This window comes from Aythya marila (assembly GCF_965140915.1).
Source record: "Aythya marila genome assembly, chromosome: 6".
NCBI classification, from domain to species: domain Eukaryota; kingdom Metazoa; phylum Chordata; class Aves; order Anseriformes; family Anatidae; genus Aythya; species Aythya marila.
In genome coordinates, this window is record NC_139047.1 from 229,110 (window position 1) to 245,294 (window position 16,185).

Below are 16,185 nucleotides of genomic sequence, written 5' to 3' on the forward strand. Positions count from 1 at the left end.
TGACAGAATTTAACTGACAGCTGAATAATATTGCTTAAGTTTCTGATTGAGCAACTTCTCTATTTTGCCTTTAAAAACTTAGTAGAAATATTTGGGGTTTTAAAAATATCAAATAAAATATTGGACTGTTTTTACATATAATTTGCTTAAAATGAGTTGTTTTATCATGAAGAATTGGAAGTATTTTCAGCTATTTTGCTTGTTTATATTTAGGCTGAGTGAAATACAGGATAATGCATAAATGGAAAGAGACTGTATTTCATACCTGTTATAAAATTAATCTGTTATTTAAATTAAGATTTATTAATTCCTTGCAACATATATATGTAAGAATTCATTACATGGTGTTGTTCGAAACTTGTTGAGGAGCCAATTCTACAGATGCAATTCCTTGGTGGTGCTGTCTGTGCTCATTTTGCATTATCCACGCCTCTTGGTTAATCAACTTGAATTTTATTTAAGCCTTTGAAAAGTGCCTGTTAAATAAGGAATATCAAGAAGAGAGAGAATCCTCATTTCAAACTGGATCAAATGATTTTATAAAAGTTATTTGAAACTGCTTTTGAAGTCAGCCCTGAATGTTGCTGTGTTGCCCCCAAATGCAGTTTGTCTGAAGAATTGGTACTGAATGAACTAGGTTACAAGTCTGGAAAACTTAGTCAACTTCAGGAATTGTTCTTGATATTGGGGTGAGACTGAATGCTTTTGTGGAGACTTGAAGCATCAGTTTAGCAGATTAACCCACCCCTTTTTTCCCCCCCACTTTAGGCATTACCTGAAACACAAATTTCCAGCTATGCAGCTACATTGCACCGAAAAAAAACATTGGTACCAGCTCTTTATAAAGTGATTCAAGACCCAAATAATGAGGTAGGACACTTAAATAAATAAAGGTTAACACTCATAGAGCTTCTACTTCTACAACTACAAGTAGCGTAATTAAAAAGTGGAGATGGAAAGGAAGAGTTATCTTTCTGATGTGGTCTAACATTGGGTACTATCCCTCTTTTTACTCTCTTCTATTTTGACATTCACTTTAATGCTTTTCTGTTAAGACACAACCTCCTCTGCTTCCAAAAATACAGTTTATGCTGTCTTCTAAATTTTACTTGCTATATCAGAGATAAAGTAGACCTTACAGTGAAACTCAGTAAGATCTATGTGCATCTTACTTGGTGGCTTATTACAATGGAAGATAGAATCAGTTTATTAAATCCTGTATGCAATTAAAATAGCCAGATTTTCTTTTGCATATTACTAGTATTATGTTTGAATAATTTGGTTTCTACCACTGTAAACAAGAGTGGAACCAGGGCCCCAAGATGTAAATATGCATGTACAATAAAAATTGTTATCCCCATTCATAATTCCTTTTGCACATGATGTAAAACTATGCTTTCCATTCCATTGTCTTCTACTATGTGTGATTCTGGGAAGGTGTTAAATTTTAACTTCTAAATAAATTGTGTAAGCATACCACTCTCTACTGTGTAAACTGCTTTAGATAAAGTGCTTCAAAATATTTGATTTATCATCCGAGATTTCTTGTATATTTGTAAATATAATGCCAAGGAAGCTTTTAATTTTTCTAAATACAATAAAAGCTCAGCTGCTTTTGGAAGCTGAATGCATGATTTAGCTTAAAAGATTACATAATTCTCATGTAATAAGTAATGCTTCGTAAGTGTCAATGTCACTGCAATGTTACAAATAATTTGCATAGTGACCTTTTTCTTTGTATTGAAACTGCTGTTATTCTCCCCAACTTGAAGCCACCTTTGCTGCTGTTGTCCTTTATCGTGTGTGTGTTACATAGTCAGAAGTATATGTAATGCTGTCCTTTGTTCTGAGAATAAGCATTTGTTAGTTGTTTTGTTTTTGTTTTTGTTTTTGTTTTTTTAATATGCAAAGAACCAGATTTGCAAAATAAGCATCTTAAGGATCTGAAGGTGATTTTTAAATTACAGCACACAAATGCTTCTCAAAGCTGCTGTTGCTGTTTGGGACTGATTCTGAACTCAAGTATAAGATACGCAACCCCAAACTCGAAGTCTATCTTAAAGTTCTGCTTGTTAAGGCTTTTTGTATTTCCTTGTCGCGTTTCTTTGAAACTTGCATGTGTGTGAGGAGTATAACCTCACACAAAAACCATTTACAAAGGTATATAATAAATTTGTTACTTTGTGTAATTCTGTGGTAATACTTGGCTTTAAGACAGATTTTTTTCAAGTACTTTATATAGGGCTTTATCTTTCTTTAGAAAGATAACTGATTGCTTATGAAGATAAAACTTATGTGGCAAACCATTACCATAGCCTACTTGCTGTATTCTTCAACATGATGGACAAGTAATTTTTTTAGTACAACTTAATCATAAAGTTAAGTTGACCTATGTTTAAAACTTCTTGAAAGGGGCTGCTGTTTAGGCAGACTTGAATTTTGCTAGAATCACAGTACTATCTTAGTAAGAATGGTATTATTCATTTAATGTGGATCTACCATGTTTAAGAACCAAAACAAGCAATTGTTTCTTTTTTGACAGTTGTCTACCAATTTCAGAGCTAAGAAATGAAGGCAAGCAAACTGTCAAGTTAAATACCATTGTTACTTTCTAGTTTTTATGGAATTCCTTGTTTTTCTTAATATAATAAAGATAGTGACTGGAACACAAGTTATATAAAGAGGAGAGAGTGATCTTGCTCACAAGTAGCTTGTTTAACTGAGTAATCTTTTTTTCTTTTGCATAATGTTTGCTTTCTAAAGTAAAGTGCTTTGGAAGTACTGTGTTTTAGATAGTTTCATAATTTTTTGAGTTGGTTTACAGTTATAGACATAAATGGTCTATAAGCTTTAAGCTAATGCACTAGTGAAATTAAAATATTGACTATTCATGTGTGGCTATTTTAGATTTAACCTGGAAAGCTCAGCTTGAAACAAAAATGAGACTGCCTTTGCAATGCCAAGCAATTTCCAGACTTAGTACTCCTGAAATAACACCTGATTTCATAATTCGTGATATACTTAAGCATAAAATGAGCACATTATTTTCTACTCTGATTGAATTCATCAAAAAGACAAGCATTTCCAATCTTTGTTATATGTCTTATAACAAGTTAAATATAACTTAAGAATCATACCATATTATTTATTAAAGATTTGGCAACCTTGTAAAATAAGCCAAACTTTGAATCTATTAATTAGTCAACTTCCTTAAAACATGACCAGTGTGTATCTCTGTGAGGTGTAAAAATGAAGTTTGCAAATTATGTCATTGCCACTTACTGTATCTAAGTCAGTAAAAATATTATTTTAATTGTTATGCTAATTGCACTTTAAGCTAACAGGAGAGCTCTTTTTGCCAGGTTTTAGTTTGTTAGAAAAGAGAGATGATTGTAACGGTCTTTTTGGCTTGTATTTTTTCGGCTGAATGCTGTACTACTCAGTCTACTTTAACATTGGACTGAAAGATCTTTGAGATTAAAAAAAAAAAGCGTGTGCCTGTTCATGTATGTATCCACTACAGGTGACAAATGCTCTGTTTATCCAGTGTCTTCTAACATCTGTAGTCAGAGAATTCATTGGAAGAGACTTTTTTTTTTTTTTTTAAAAAAAACAACAAGTAATTAGGTTGGAATAAAAGCATTTTATTCTTTCTTTTAGTATCAATTTTTGTGTTTCCAGGTGGAGTAAGATCATACTGTATTTTGATAGGAAAAATTTGCTGCCTTGTGGCTTTGAAAATATTTTTATTGTAGCATTTCTGCTGTTGTAGCACAACTAATATGAAAGTTACTAGAAATGAACAGTATCTACATGCTTGCAGTACCAGTGACTGGATATCGCTGTATGTTTCTAGGCAGTGTGGTCTCACTTAAAAGACTAATTTTGTAAAATTTTCATTTGAAAGAAAGTAGAATTAACTCTGGTAGAATCTGATCTGACTTCAGCTAAAATAAATTATTCTTTTCCACCGTTTAATGGGATTTGTATTAGACTGACTAACTTCAAAAAGGAAACAGCTTTGGGTGACTGTCATCTCTAATCTAACAGAAGCGCTATTTATAGCAATGCCACTGTATGTATCTACTTTCTGATATTTGTTTAGCTCATCTTACACCTGTTATCTTCTTGCAGATGTGGTTGTATTTATTTCCATATTTCTTTTTTTTACACTATCTTTCTGTTTATACTTTATTAAAAACAAAAACATACACATATATTCAGTGATCTCTGAATTATTTATTAACCACTTTTTGTTTGATCATCTGAAATGTGCTAGGCATTTCATAAAGTGAGAATACATTTCTCTCTCTGAGGATCTGACTGTCTACTGTAACAGAAGCTTTTAATAGTGTTACTTTTAGATAGGAGTTTGCACTAAGTAAATACTAAGACAGTATACATTTGCACCTTTAGAACATAAGGTGCTATACAAGTGTAATATATTAGAATAAATATGCTAAATAAAAAAATGTTTGCTGAACCTAATAAGGCAATGCTGTCAAAACATTCGCAGTAGAAGATTTACTGGCTTTTAATTTCACTTAGATCCCAAATAAAAAATGACATATTAAGGTATATTACATACATGGTTTGTAAGAATCTCTGTGCTCCAAATTACTGGACTTTACTCATTCTGTGTCAGCATTCTTAGTGTCAGCTTTCTTCCCTCCCTCTCATGTGGAGTCTGCCTTTGCTTCTGTTGTAAAAACAGGCTTTTAGCTTAGAATAATTAGACTGTCAATCAGAGGCCTTGTTACACAAGGTGCTTACACCAAGCCTTGCATAAGACGAGATTTGTCTGCTAGCAAAGTTTCATTTTACATAGATGTGATGTTATGGCTTATGTAACCAGTGGTTTAAAATAGCATGCTTCTTTGACCCGGATACTGTGTATTAGAACTGGAACTGTGTTCACATTTTCTTGGGCACTGTAAAGTTGATGCTCTCTTAAGGTAGCTATCTTGATAGAGATACTGTCAAATTTATGCTGGGTGTCTGTGAAGTATTAGAGTAAAATACCTAAGTCTAAATAAGTGTATATTAAGTTTTACAGTCATACAGATTTATAGCCTTGCATGTTTCTTGAATTTCCAAGTTAAGCACTTCTAGAAATGGCTCTTCCTCTCTTCTGGTAGCATGGGACTTGTGCACCATCCTCATAAAAACAACAAACCACAGAAGTCCTTTCTCATACAGCAGAGCAAAGCAGCGACAATAATTCCACAGGAAATTCTGGGTACTAAGATTTTGATGACTAGACAAATTAATTGAAGAGTGCATCAAAATCTAGGAAGCGTGTCGCTTGTTTTCTGAAAGGCTTAACCTGCATAACCCCGGGGAGTGAGACTGTGTACTGAAAGAGGATTCATACATACAGTCCCTGATCTTTTGCTCTGCACTGGGTATTTCATATTTATGCCTTTTTGTCTCACCAGTATGACTGCTATCATATTGGTTAAATGAAGGAGTTTTGTTATTCTAAAAAGTGATATGTGTAAATTGATGTCTAATGTTTTCGTGTGTGTATATGAGAGGCATAAAGCATGTCTGTTTAGAAAATATCACAAATATGATATTCTGGCCTCTTTTCTTCTGACTATGTAACTATTCTGTACAAATAGCAGCTCTTTAGGTTACGTGGATACCTCAGTTTGTTCGACATCAAACCCCATGAACATTTTCCTTAGGTCAGATCATCCCATCTCTTAACAACTTGGAAAAAACATTGTTTGAGACAGTCTCAGAACAGTATCTACAAAATTCCTCTCTGAATACATGTTGTGTTTTAGTAGTTCTTGACTATGGTCTTAAAAACTTGATTAGTTATGGGAAGGGGAGAGACAGTTTGACATGTTTTTGTTGTTGTTATTTTGTATGTTCTCTAGCAGTTTTATGGATGCATTCTAGTTATCAACTTAGCATTGTAGACTCTTAAAATGACTGTTTTTTCTTGTGCTTACTGACTTGATAAAGGCCTTTTTTTGAAACCCAGAAGGCAGCTCAGGCAGAAGAATGGTTTGGCATTGTGTTGAATAAATGCATAATGGTTGGGTTTGAGATTAAAAAGTAGTTGCTAAGAAATTAATTCATATGTCTGTCAATAGACTGGTCATTAGAAGTTGCTACTAATCTTCAACCTTAATACCTTTCTAAACCTTACAAATGTGCTATTAAAAGTTCTATGGTGTGCATAGCTCAAGCCACAAGTCTGTCACATGCCTTTAATTAGTACCTGTGTACAAAATAATTCTCATACTGACAGCCCTAGAGAATAGTGTTCTCATTTCCCAGTACTGCTTACTTGTTCCCCTTGGGAACAATACTTACTACTTGTAGATCTCCTTAAAAGGAATACAAATTCATGTTGGTTCATTCATTTACTTGACATCAAGGAACGTCTTCACTGGCTGTGATGGTTGCATTGCATATCCCCTATGTTTGCTATTGTATTATCCCTTGTTAGAGAAGCCTAATGTTAGTTTATTAACCTTTTTGCCTTTTCACAGCTCCTGGAGCCTGTTTGCCACCAGCTCTTTGAACTATATCGCAGTTCTGAAGTTCGGCTAAAGAGGTTCACATTACAATTTTTGCCAGAGTTGATCTGGGTGTATCTGCGTCTTACTGCCAGCAGGGATAGGCAAAGTAATGGTTGCATTGAAGCATTGCTGCTTGGCATTTACAACTTGGTAAGTGAGGATGGATGCGGAAAGGTTTGATCTAAAGTTTTCCATCACTGACCAGTAGGAATAAAGCAAAATATTAAAAGAACATAATTAAAATTATAATATGTTTGCATGAAAACATACTTAATCTATGTTAAAAAAGCATAGTTTACTGAAAGTTTAGTAAAAACGTGTTTGCGAAGATATTATTTATTGTTTATAAATCCCTTTGGGACAAACATTTTGACTAAGAAGGATTATCTCATGGGCTTTCGCAGTGTTACATACTTGTAAGAACGTGTAACAAAATGAAGTATTCCTCTTTAATGGTGAAACATACAGCTTTCTACAGACCTGACTGTCAAGCATATGTTCGGTCAACCTTCCTGTGTAGCTTCCCCCCACCACCACCCGAGCTTACTCTGAATTGGTCTTAAGTACAGTTTGAAGCTGAACCTACTGTGCATGTTTGCACTTAAATACATGCATGTCTACAGTTAAAGCAGATAGTTGTCTTGCGTGGAAATATGATTTTAAGAATTCGTAAAAGTAACTGTAGAAGATTAGGTTTGGCTGTTGGTTATAACAGTTGTTTTTTATATACTTACCTTATCCTGGAAATGTTTACCTGTATTATGAGATTGACAGATTTGGAAATACTGCTAAGATAGGCATTCTCTGATGGGAATTTCTTTTTTATCTAACTTGAAAGCATATTATACTGAAACGTTGCCCTTCTCTCTACTATTATAGTGAACCACTCCTTTTAACTGTACCCATGATGAGACTGAAATTCTTTAAAAAATAAATAAGTTCTTGCTATGTGTTTAGATCAGCTCAAACAACTGGAATGGAAAATCCAATTATTTTAGATTTATTCTGATAGGAAAAAAAAAGGAAATGGCTTATTAACTGTTGGTACTGTTTGCTGGATTGGATATTTGTCTTTGGCTTCAGTTTTCTCATAAAGGTCCCTTTGTAGTTCCTTTGAAACTCATGTTGGTGGTTAATGTTATTTAAGGACAGTAATTTCTTCCTTCTCTCCAAACTCAGAAAGAAGGAGGCCTCAAAATGAACAGTAGCTACCTTTAAGTTTTTTTTCTTTGGTTCAGTTGTTATTGCTTTGCACGTTACTGATACTGAAGGAGTGAAGTTACTTTGTCAGTCTATGGAAAGTGAAAGACAATGATAAATCTTTTTCATTCTGCTAAATGCCGTCAGTTCTCTTCCTACTGTGACTCTTAAAGCCTACTCTGAGTGCTGTGCTACCTTGGACTAGGTTCTCGTGTAATCTTGAATGACTAGCTCATTGTTTGTAGTTTACAGTTCAAAATGAAAAGGCAGGGTTTTAGACTCCTTTTTGGTGCAACCTTATGTAATTGCTCTTAGAGTACTGGCTTTACAAATTGCTGGGTTTGCTTATATAGTAGCCTAGCAACTATAAAATCTGATCACTTTGATAGCCCTTTGAGAAAAAAATGTATATTTCTTACTGATAGAATGCCCAAAGAGGCTTTGCCAGTCCTCTTGATTTCACCTTTTCTCTGCAATGCATTTATTATGAAGTGCTGTCCGTTTTCAGAAAGTGACTCATCAGCTCTTATGCGTCTATATCGTTCAGGCTTAAAGTTTATCTTTGCTCCACTACACAATTCTATTATAAATAAATGTTATAATGTTAAGGTGGGCTAGAGAAGCTTTTAGTTCTTGCTTCTTGATGAACTCACAATGATGTAGGAGCCAATGATGTTTTTAACTGACGTCTGTGATAGAGGTTTTTCCCGTTTTTAAAATGTGTATAGATTTGCTGATACTCTGCAAAACAGAGATGTTAAAGTGTTAACATTCTTATTAGATCAGAGCAACTAACTTCCTACTTTTTAAATACCTTTCAAGAGTTCTATAAGTTTCCAAGTCCTGACTTAATTTTTTTTTCCTGTTGCTTATTTGTGTTTGTTTTTAAATGCAGGAAATTGCTGACAAAGATGGAAACAACAAAGTTTTATCTTTCACCATCCCTTCGTTATCTAAACCCTCCATATATCATGAGGTAAGAGAACTGCTATGGTAAATTAGACCTGGATCTATTAGAGCAATGAAAACTGCATCCATTTAATGCAACAGACCATTTTAAGTGCACCCTGTTGCACTGTGTTTTTGATGTCACTGTCTTGCAGCAATTATGTAATCCATTTCAATAATAGCAATAGTGAAGTAATGTAAATGTTGAAAAAAATTTTGCTGACAGTGCCCATTCTGAACAGAGGTTAATTGTGTTGTAGTTGCAGATGGGTTGCTTCTTAAGTGTTATGATAAGAGAAGTCTATTTCCTCATTAATACAATTTGAATTTGGAATCATGTTTTTCTTTCTCCACTGTTACTGTACAAGAGGTCTGTGCAATTAGGACAAACTTTAGATGGCTATGCAACAATCAAAATTGAAAACTACTCTCACCTGCTCTACTGCAGTTTATGATAACGAAATCAGATAATGTTTTTAGATTTACTGTATTCTGAAATAATTTTCTTTTTTATAGATAACAAGACAAGTGTGTATTTTGGCTTGGGTGGTTAGAAATTGTAATGCTTTTGGAGAAATTTTACTTATGGTTTACGTATTTCCCCCCCCCTCCATCACCTACTTCTAGCCCTCTACAATTGGATCCATGGCTTTAACTGAAGGAGCTCTGTGTCAGCATGATCTCATCAGGGTAGTTTACAGTGATCTTCATCCTCAAAGAGAAACCTTCACAGCACAGAACCGGTAGGTATCAGATGCATTGTAACATTGGAGGTGCTCCGCTAAGCAGTCAACAAGTCCTTAAACATTAAGACTAAATAGGTTATATTTTGGTCCTTTCTCAACATGTAGTGCTTGGAAATAAAGCTAGAGAACAAGTTAGTAGTCTTGAGGTATATTTTTGTTTTTGCTTCCAACTTCATGTGTTCTTACTTTTAATTTAGATGTGAGTAACTTGTATGTCATTGCTGTGTCTGTCAGGAATATCTTTGGGTTTATTCCTGTCAATTCAAATGTTCCTGGAAGTGTTTAAAAAAAAAAAAAAAAAAAGTCAGCTCTTGCTTGAGACTGGGACTGCTTTTTCCACAGGAAAATGGGAATGAAGTTGAGTGCACAAATAGAACTAGGGATAAGTGATAACAGAAGCCGGATTTCTTGTTTCTGCTGCTTGAGGACATGGAAGATTGGGAGTCTACTTACTCATCATTAGTCACTGGAGCCAGCATTTTTAGCCAGATCCCTTGCATGTTGAAGAGCAGACTGAGCTGTATGACTAGCTGTTTCAATGCCCTGCTGTTCTAGTGACTCTCAGCTTTACCTGTTTAAAGGTAGCTCTGGAAAAAATGATAAAATAAATTTTAAAGTGTTACAGATTTGTCCAGCTCTGTAGCTCTTTGTCCAAATTTTATGCCATGTTCTCTTTCCTCCATAATTCCTACATAGGCTAATGGTTTTCAATAATAACAATTTAAAGTGAACCTTTAATATCCCATTTCAAGTTAGTGAATTGTAATGGGAGAGGTTTTCAGGATTTGTGTGTTTACTCCTGACACATTTTCCTGTGAGGCAATTTTGAGACTGAGTTTTGTTTCTTTTCAGGTTCGAGGTGCTGAGCTTTCTCATGCTGTGCTACAATTCTGCTATTGTCTATATGCCTGCCTCTTCTTACCAATCACTTTGTAGGATGGGTTCCAGGTGAGGCATTTGCCTTTGATGTAGTTTTGCAGGGTATATCTAGATATCTAAATGCTATTCCAGCAAAAAAAAAAAAAAAAAAAAAAAAAGAGTGAATTTACTTGTATTTAATAACCTAAAACCTGTAATTCTTAGTCAGTCCTGCTGCGACTTAATTGCAGATTTGATGCTATGCTTGGATATAAATAAAACATGTAGATTATCTTACTGTTGCATTGGGTTTCATTCCAGTTATGTAACTTCTGTTGCTGTTCTTTCAGGAAGAAAACGTGTTGTGTTTTTTTTTTTGTTCTTTGTTTAATTTTGCTCAGACTGATTTGTCTTTGTCTGAATGATAGGTAAATCTGATGCTTCTCAGTATGATCAGCTTTAAAATCGTGTGAGGAATGCATCTAGCTTCCTCTGCTTCCAAATATAAACCTCTCTTGTTTCTGAGAATGGTTCATATGAAGTGGTTAAACAATATCCTGGGCTTTAGTTTTTTTTTTTTTTTTTTTTTTGTTTGTTTGTTTGTTTGTTTGTTTGTTTTTTTTGGTTTGTTTTTCCTTTCTTTCCACAGTGGGAATGACATTCAGTTTTGTGGAGAATTCAGTACTGTGAATTCTCAAACTCTTATACATGTCCTTTACTTAATCTCCTGCTTGGATAGTCTTAGAAGCATCTGGTTGGCAAAGATCACTGCTTTATGCTCTGAAAAATCTCAAGTATTTCTGATACTCCTATCTGCCTGTTTTTATAAGCAATTTTGTCTAAAATGAGATAAATTCTCTTCCCTGCTATCTCCAGAGCGATCTCTTTAAACGTGTTTGATTTTTAGCTTGTTTGCTTCAGCACACTATTGTCATAAAAGAAAAACATTACTTGCAATTCAGTTGTATGGCAAAAAAGGATCAGGCTAGTTTCTGACGGTGTGTTTTCTCCAGTAACGCACACAAAGTTAATTAAGATGACAGTCTGTTTTCCTTCCTCTAATTTCTGATGGCAATGATTTAATTCTTGGTGTGCTTCCATCATCTTCAAGTTAAGACTGCTGAATTTGGCAAGTGTGTTCAATTTCCCTGCATTTCAAAATTAGATCTATTCTTTGAGTAGAGAGTAGAGGGAACATTTTATAGGCTAAGGATTTTTTTATTGTTTGGAACAGTGCAGCAGCAACAAGAGGTTGGATGCAACAAACCATTTCCAACAATGAGATTATTTTATGATGAATTGAGTAAAAGTTGCACGTTTTTGTCTTCTGTGTTATGTGGTCACAGTTGTGTAACATGCATGTTAAAGGAATCCATTTTCAACTTGAGTTATTGAGTTGCAGTTATTTTCCTTAATTTTCTAAATACAACTTCCAGAACTGTATTCATTTAGCTGAACTTATGCACATTGTTGCTCTTCTAAGCATGCATTATTGAAACTTTACTGTAAACTTCATTTTTAACTTGTATTCTGGTTATTACACGTAGAAGTTCTATAATAGTTTATAATGTAGTAATTGGATGCCTAAAGCAGGAGTCACTTTGTTCCACAAACAGCAGAGTGACCTGGAAATGGAAACTTCTGGGATCTTCCTTGTGTAGCTGTGAAGCTTCTGAAAGCTTTTGGGCAGGTCTGCAGTGCAACCTGCAGAACCATTGGGATACTTTGATTTATGCAGCTTGCCTCGGTGGAAAAAGTAGACCAACCATATCAAGCTGGTAGTTGCTTTTCATTGTGGCACTGTCTGCTTGTCACCTAGAAAGGAACTTGGGCCACAGTTTTTGTCACTGAGGCTGTGAAACATGCTTTAAATAATAAATTGCATGGGTTTTAGGTTAAAGATGATAACTGGGAAATCCTTTAGGTATTAGCTTTTATTCTTTACCAGATGCATTTGCTCATCTTTGTTTGAAGAATTAAAAAACAAGTATAAGGTGTCATTTTCTGGAAAGAGAATTAACACATGAATACTTTCTTTGTGAGTGGTGGGATCCTCTCCCCTGAAACCTTTGGGATTTTTTGGTGGCTAATGGGCATTTTCATTCACTGTTTTTATCGGTGTCAGTTTGTATTCACAAAGTTCATGCAATCCCTTTTGCTAGCTTTAAAAGGGAACACTAATCTAGGCATTACTGGATCCTTGCACTGTGTAGAAGTTACATGTTCAGATGTCTGACGGAAAACAGGCAATCGAATGCTGTGTTTTAGCATGTCTGTTAATTTTGAGGTTTCATGCATGTTATTTTCTTTTATGAGCAAAATCCTAAATACATGTAGGTTAGAGAAACAGTAAATGTACATTAAATGTATTAGTAGCCATGTATTGTTTCCATGTTCCACATATAAGTTTCAGATATTAAAGTTTTGAATAAATTCATCTTTTTTTTAAACTGTAGAGTCAGTGCTATGTAGTATAAAAAGCATACACTTTGTCACAGGCCAGAAGACTTTTGTTTGTTTTTTTGTTTTCCTTTTTTTTTTTTTTTTTTTAGAAGGCAGCTGAAAATAACTCTGAATTATACAATATCTGTGTTAACTAAAGGTAAAAGGTGATTGCATGCTGTCGGTATACATTAGATGGGGGATGACCTGTCTCTCTTCTATACCACTGTTTCCTTTTAAGAAAATTAGTTTTGGTTATTGAGTTTCTGGGAAAGCCTCGTATTTAGTGGCTGGCAATAGAGAATGTCATGCCTCATTTTGGTTATGATTTGAAGAAAAGAGATGATGGCTATATGGGAATAATACTTTGGATTATCAGCAAGTCATTTCTTAAGACACTTTTAAAACTGTTTTACTGGTTGGAAGAGCAACATAAGTGTTCATAAGTGTTCTACATTGTGTACTTACATGTTGACAAGCAGATTTTAAAAATTAAAGGAAATCGCTTTGGTGTAAAGATGTTTGTAGTATTTCTGGGGTTAACATTTTGTTACAATGATATGTTTCTTCAGGCTGTGTGTAAGTGGATTTCCACGGCAGCACGAGAAACGCTGGAAAGAACACTATGGTAGAGTGGTGTTGGACCCTGACTTCATGGTGCAGCTGCTCACAGGTGTCTATTATGCCATGTAAGTAGACTTATTTTTTTTGTAAAAGAATAAATGGCTAGTTTTACATGGAGTAAAATAGCAGCATTTGTTTCTTTGTAATTGAAAGAAATTAATTAAACTTTTAGGACACAGGAATCTTAACTCTAATTATTATATTTCCCATTACTTGCTCAGTCAGTCAACTGATAATTTGCGAGTATCTCTGTAAACATTGGAGTAGGTGGTGAAACACCAGCAGTATGTGCTGAAGAGAATGAGGCTCCTAGCATCATCTTCTCCTAAGCTTCCACTACCTTCAGATAACCTTCTGTTCAAAAGCATAATGAGCTTGGCTGCCAGGGTAACTTGAAGTGCAGTCCGCTCAAATACCGGTAGCTTCTGAGGTAGCAAAGATCTGTTACTGATTAAAACTGAGTCCTGCTAGGTATTGTAAACCTTTATATATTGACCCGTTTTTTTTATTCTTTAAGTTTGTCCTGATTGTGGTATCAACATTTTTTCACTTGGAGGTGTCAGGGGGTATCCCTTTTTGTTATAGCAACAAGAGTAATACAAAACTCTGTCCACACTTCTGAAAGAAGTGGAGGGGCTGGGTGTGCATGCAGTTTTCCACATAAGAAGTGAAAAGCTGTATTTGGGCAGCAAAAAAAGACAAGCGAGTTCCAAAGACACAAAAGATAAATTTCTTTTTTACTTTTTAGATATAATGGTCAATGGGATCTTGGCCAGGAGGTATTGGAGGACATAATTTACAGAGCACAGCTTGAACTCTACTCACAGCCTCTGTTGGTAAGAAAAAAATCTAATGAAATTTATGGACTTGATTAAGAATATGGATGCATTTCTGAAGTGGACTCGTAATGAAAGCATTTGTTGCTGTTTACTGCATTCCCAAACACAAGTGGTTGTTAACAGCTGGTGTTTTTAACATAGCTATTTATACCATGCTTTATCTGCTAGGGTGTTGGGGTCTTTAATTAATGCAGAAAGATAGGATTTTCTAATGTTGTACAATTGGATCAAAATGTTTGTTGTTTTGGCACCAGCTACTAATGAGTGATTCAAAGAAGCTTAAATGAATGGTTGTATGTCATAGGATGTTGGTTGCAAAAAGGTATATTCTTTGCTTCTAGACCTTCAGAAGGGTTTAGAATGTTTTGTGGTTTAACTGATAACACAACAGAACAAACAGCAACAGAATAGAGCTGAAAGTGCAGAGGAGCTTTATCTCCAGAGTCAGTGTTGGATTTTGATTGATTAAAATCACACAAATCTTAATCTTTACCTCCTTTAGAGGAGCATCGTTAAAATGGTTTTCTTATGATCAATTGTGGTTTTTACCCCCAGTTTTCACTAGAATTGTTGTCCCAGTCATAAAAGAAAAATGAAGCAGGGAAAAAGGTGAAACTAAGCTGGATGTAAGTTCATGTGGTTGGAGAGGATGAGGAGGGTGATAAAGGAAGCAGGAATGGAAGGTTTTTATTTTTTGTCAGATGTAGGAATGAGACTTAAAATAAGGAAGAATAGTAAAGGAAAGAAGTAGAACAGAATATTATCTCAGTTTGTCCAAATTGTGGCCAGAAGCCTTTGGTCCTCCTATAAACTACCAACAGTAGAATTTCAAGGCTTTTTTTTTTTTTTGTGTAGCTGAGAAAGGAGTGGATTGGGAAAAGTCTGTCTTTTTTTTTTTTTTGTGACAATCTGACATGCCTCTCTCCAATAAATTAAGTAAAATTATGCTCTTGATTAATTAATATTGGCTGTAAAAGCTATCTACAGGCTTTCTGAGAGTTCTGCTTTTTAATGGCTGGTATCCATTGAATTATTATAATTGCTGGTTCCTTTTGGAAATGACTCATTGCTCCATCAGATGGAAAGTTTTAAATTAAATATTGAAACTACTGAATGAAGCCAGCCTATCAAAATACAACATTTTAAAAGTGTGTAGGAGGATCTGGAACCTAATTCAATTGATGATAGGACAATTTTCAATCCTGATTGTTCAGGACTTTTTAAAATCAGTTTGTCTTTTGAGATGACTTTTAATTGTAAAAGTCTTCTGGAATGTCTGTTCTTACAAAGATACTTTTGCCACTCCAAGCAGTTGTTTGGCAATGTCATGGTATCACCAATTTTTTCCACTTGCCCACTTGTCAGGTTTTCATGCATACATGTGCAGGCATATCTGTGTGTTTTTGCCTTGCCCTGATCACTGCCTTTGTTTCCCATCTTGTTTTACTGTGGTTTTTGAAAATCAGTGTTAAGAAATTACCATTTTATATTAAAAAGTGACCTGCATGTCTATGGCCTTATGCTATAATACCAAACCATTCGACATTTTCAAGTATTGAGTCCTTTCACTTAGTAGTAGTCTCCAGGAGATGTATATGATTTAGCTACATAAAATTTTGTATTTTAAACTATTGCGGTTACTAGTACCAAATAAAATATCATCTGTGTATCATCCCAGGTATGTTTAAAGATCAGTCTCTGCCTAGGATTGCCTAACAGCAGCAAATTGTTTGAAATCCATTTAATATTTAGGCAATCCTCCATGGTAGGATTATTTTTAGACATCTGTACTCAGGCTATTCATGTAATTGTGAGAATACTGTCAGTCATTACAATGAGAAACATCACACTCCCTCTGTTTGAGTGTGTCTGTTGGAGAAATATTTTTGACAATATAGTAAACCCATGTTCTTATTTAAATAGGTTTATATTGCCTGTGGAATAAAAATAAATCCTGAAATAGCAGCATCAGGAATCTGAAGTGTCTGT

General features: G+C 34.7%; 1 protein-coding gene across 6 annotated transcripts in view; it reads left to right on the plus strand.

Moving 5' to 3' along the window:
• The window catches only part of HYCC2 (hyccin PI4KA lipid kinase complex subunit 2), a 59,481-nt gene that overhangs the window by 25,882 nt on the left and 17,414 nt on the right, over positions 1–16,185 (plus strand). For 5 of the 6 annotated variants that reach the window (XM_082763090.1, XM_082763089.1, XM_082763091.1 and 2 more), the window contains 7 exons: positions 769–870; positions 6,510–6,689; positions 8,635–8,715; positions 9,315–9,430; positions 10,286–10,381; positions 13,306–13,422; positions 14,106–14,193. In XM_082763090.1, the coding sequence (XP_082619216.1) occupies positions 769–870; positions 6,510–6,689; positions 8,635–8,715; positions 9,315–9,430; positions 10,286–10,381; positions 13,306–13,422; positions 14,106–14,193 (780 nt within the window). The remainder of the gene's footprint in view (positions 1–768; positions 871–6,509; positions 6,690–8,634; positions 8,716–9,314; positions 9,431–10,285; positions 10,382–13,305; positions 13,423–14,105; positions 14,194–16,185) is intronic. The other variant, XM_082763092.1, reaches the window with a different exon arrangement.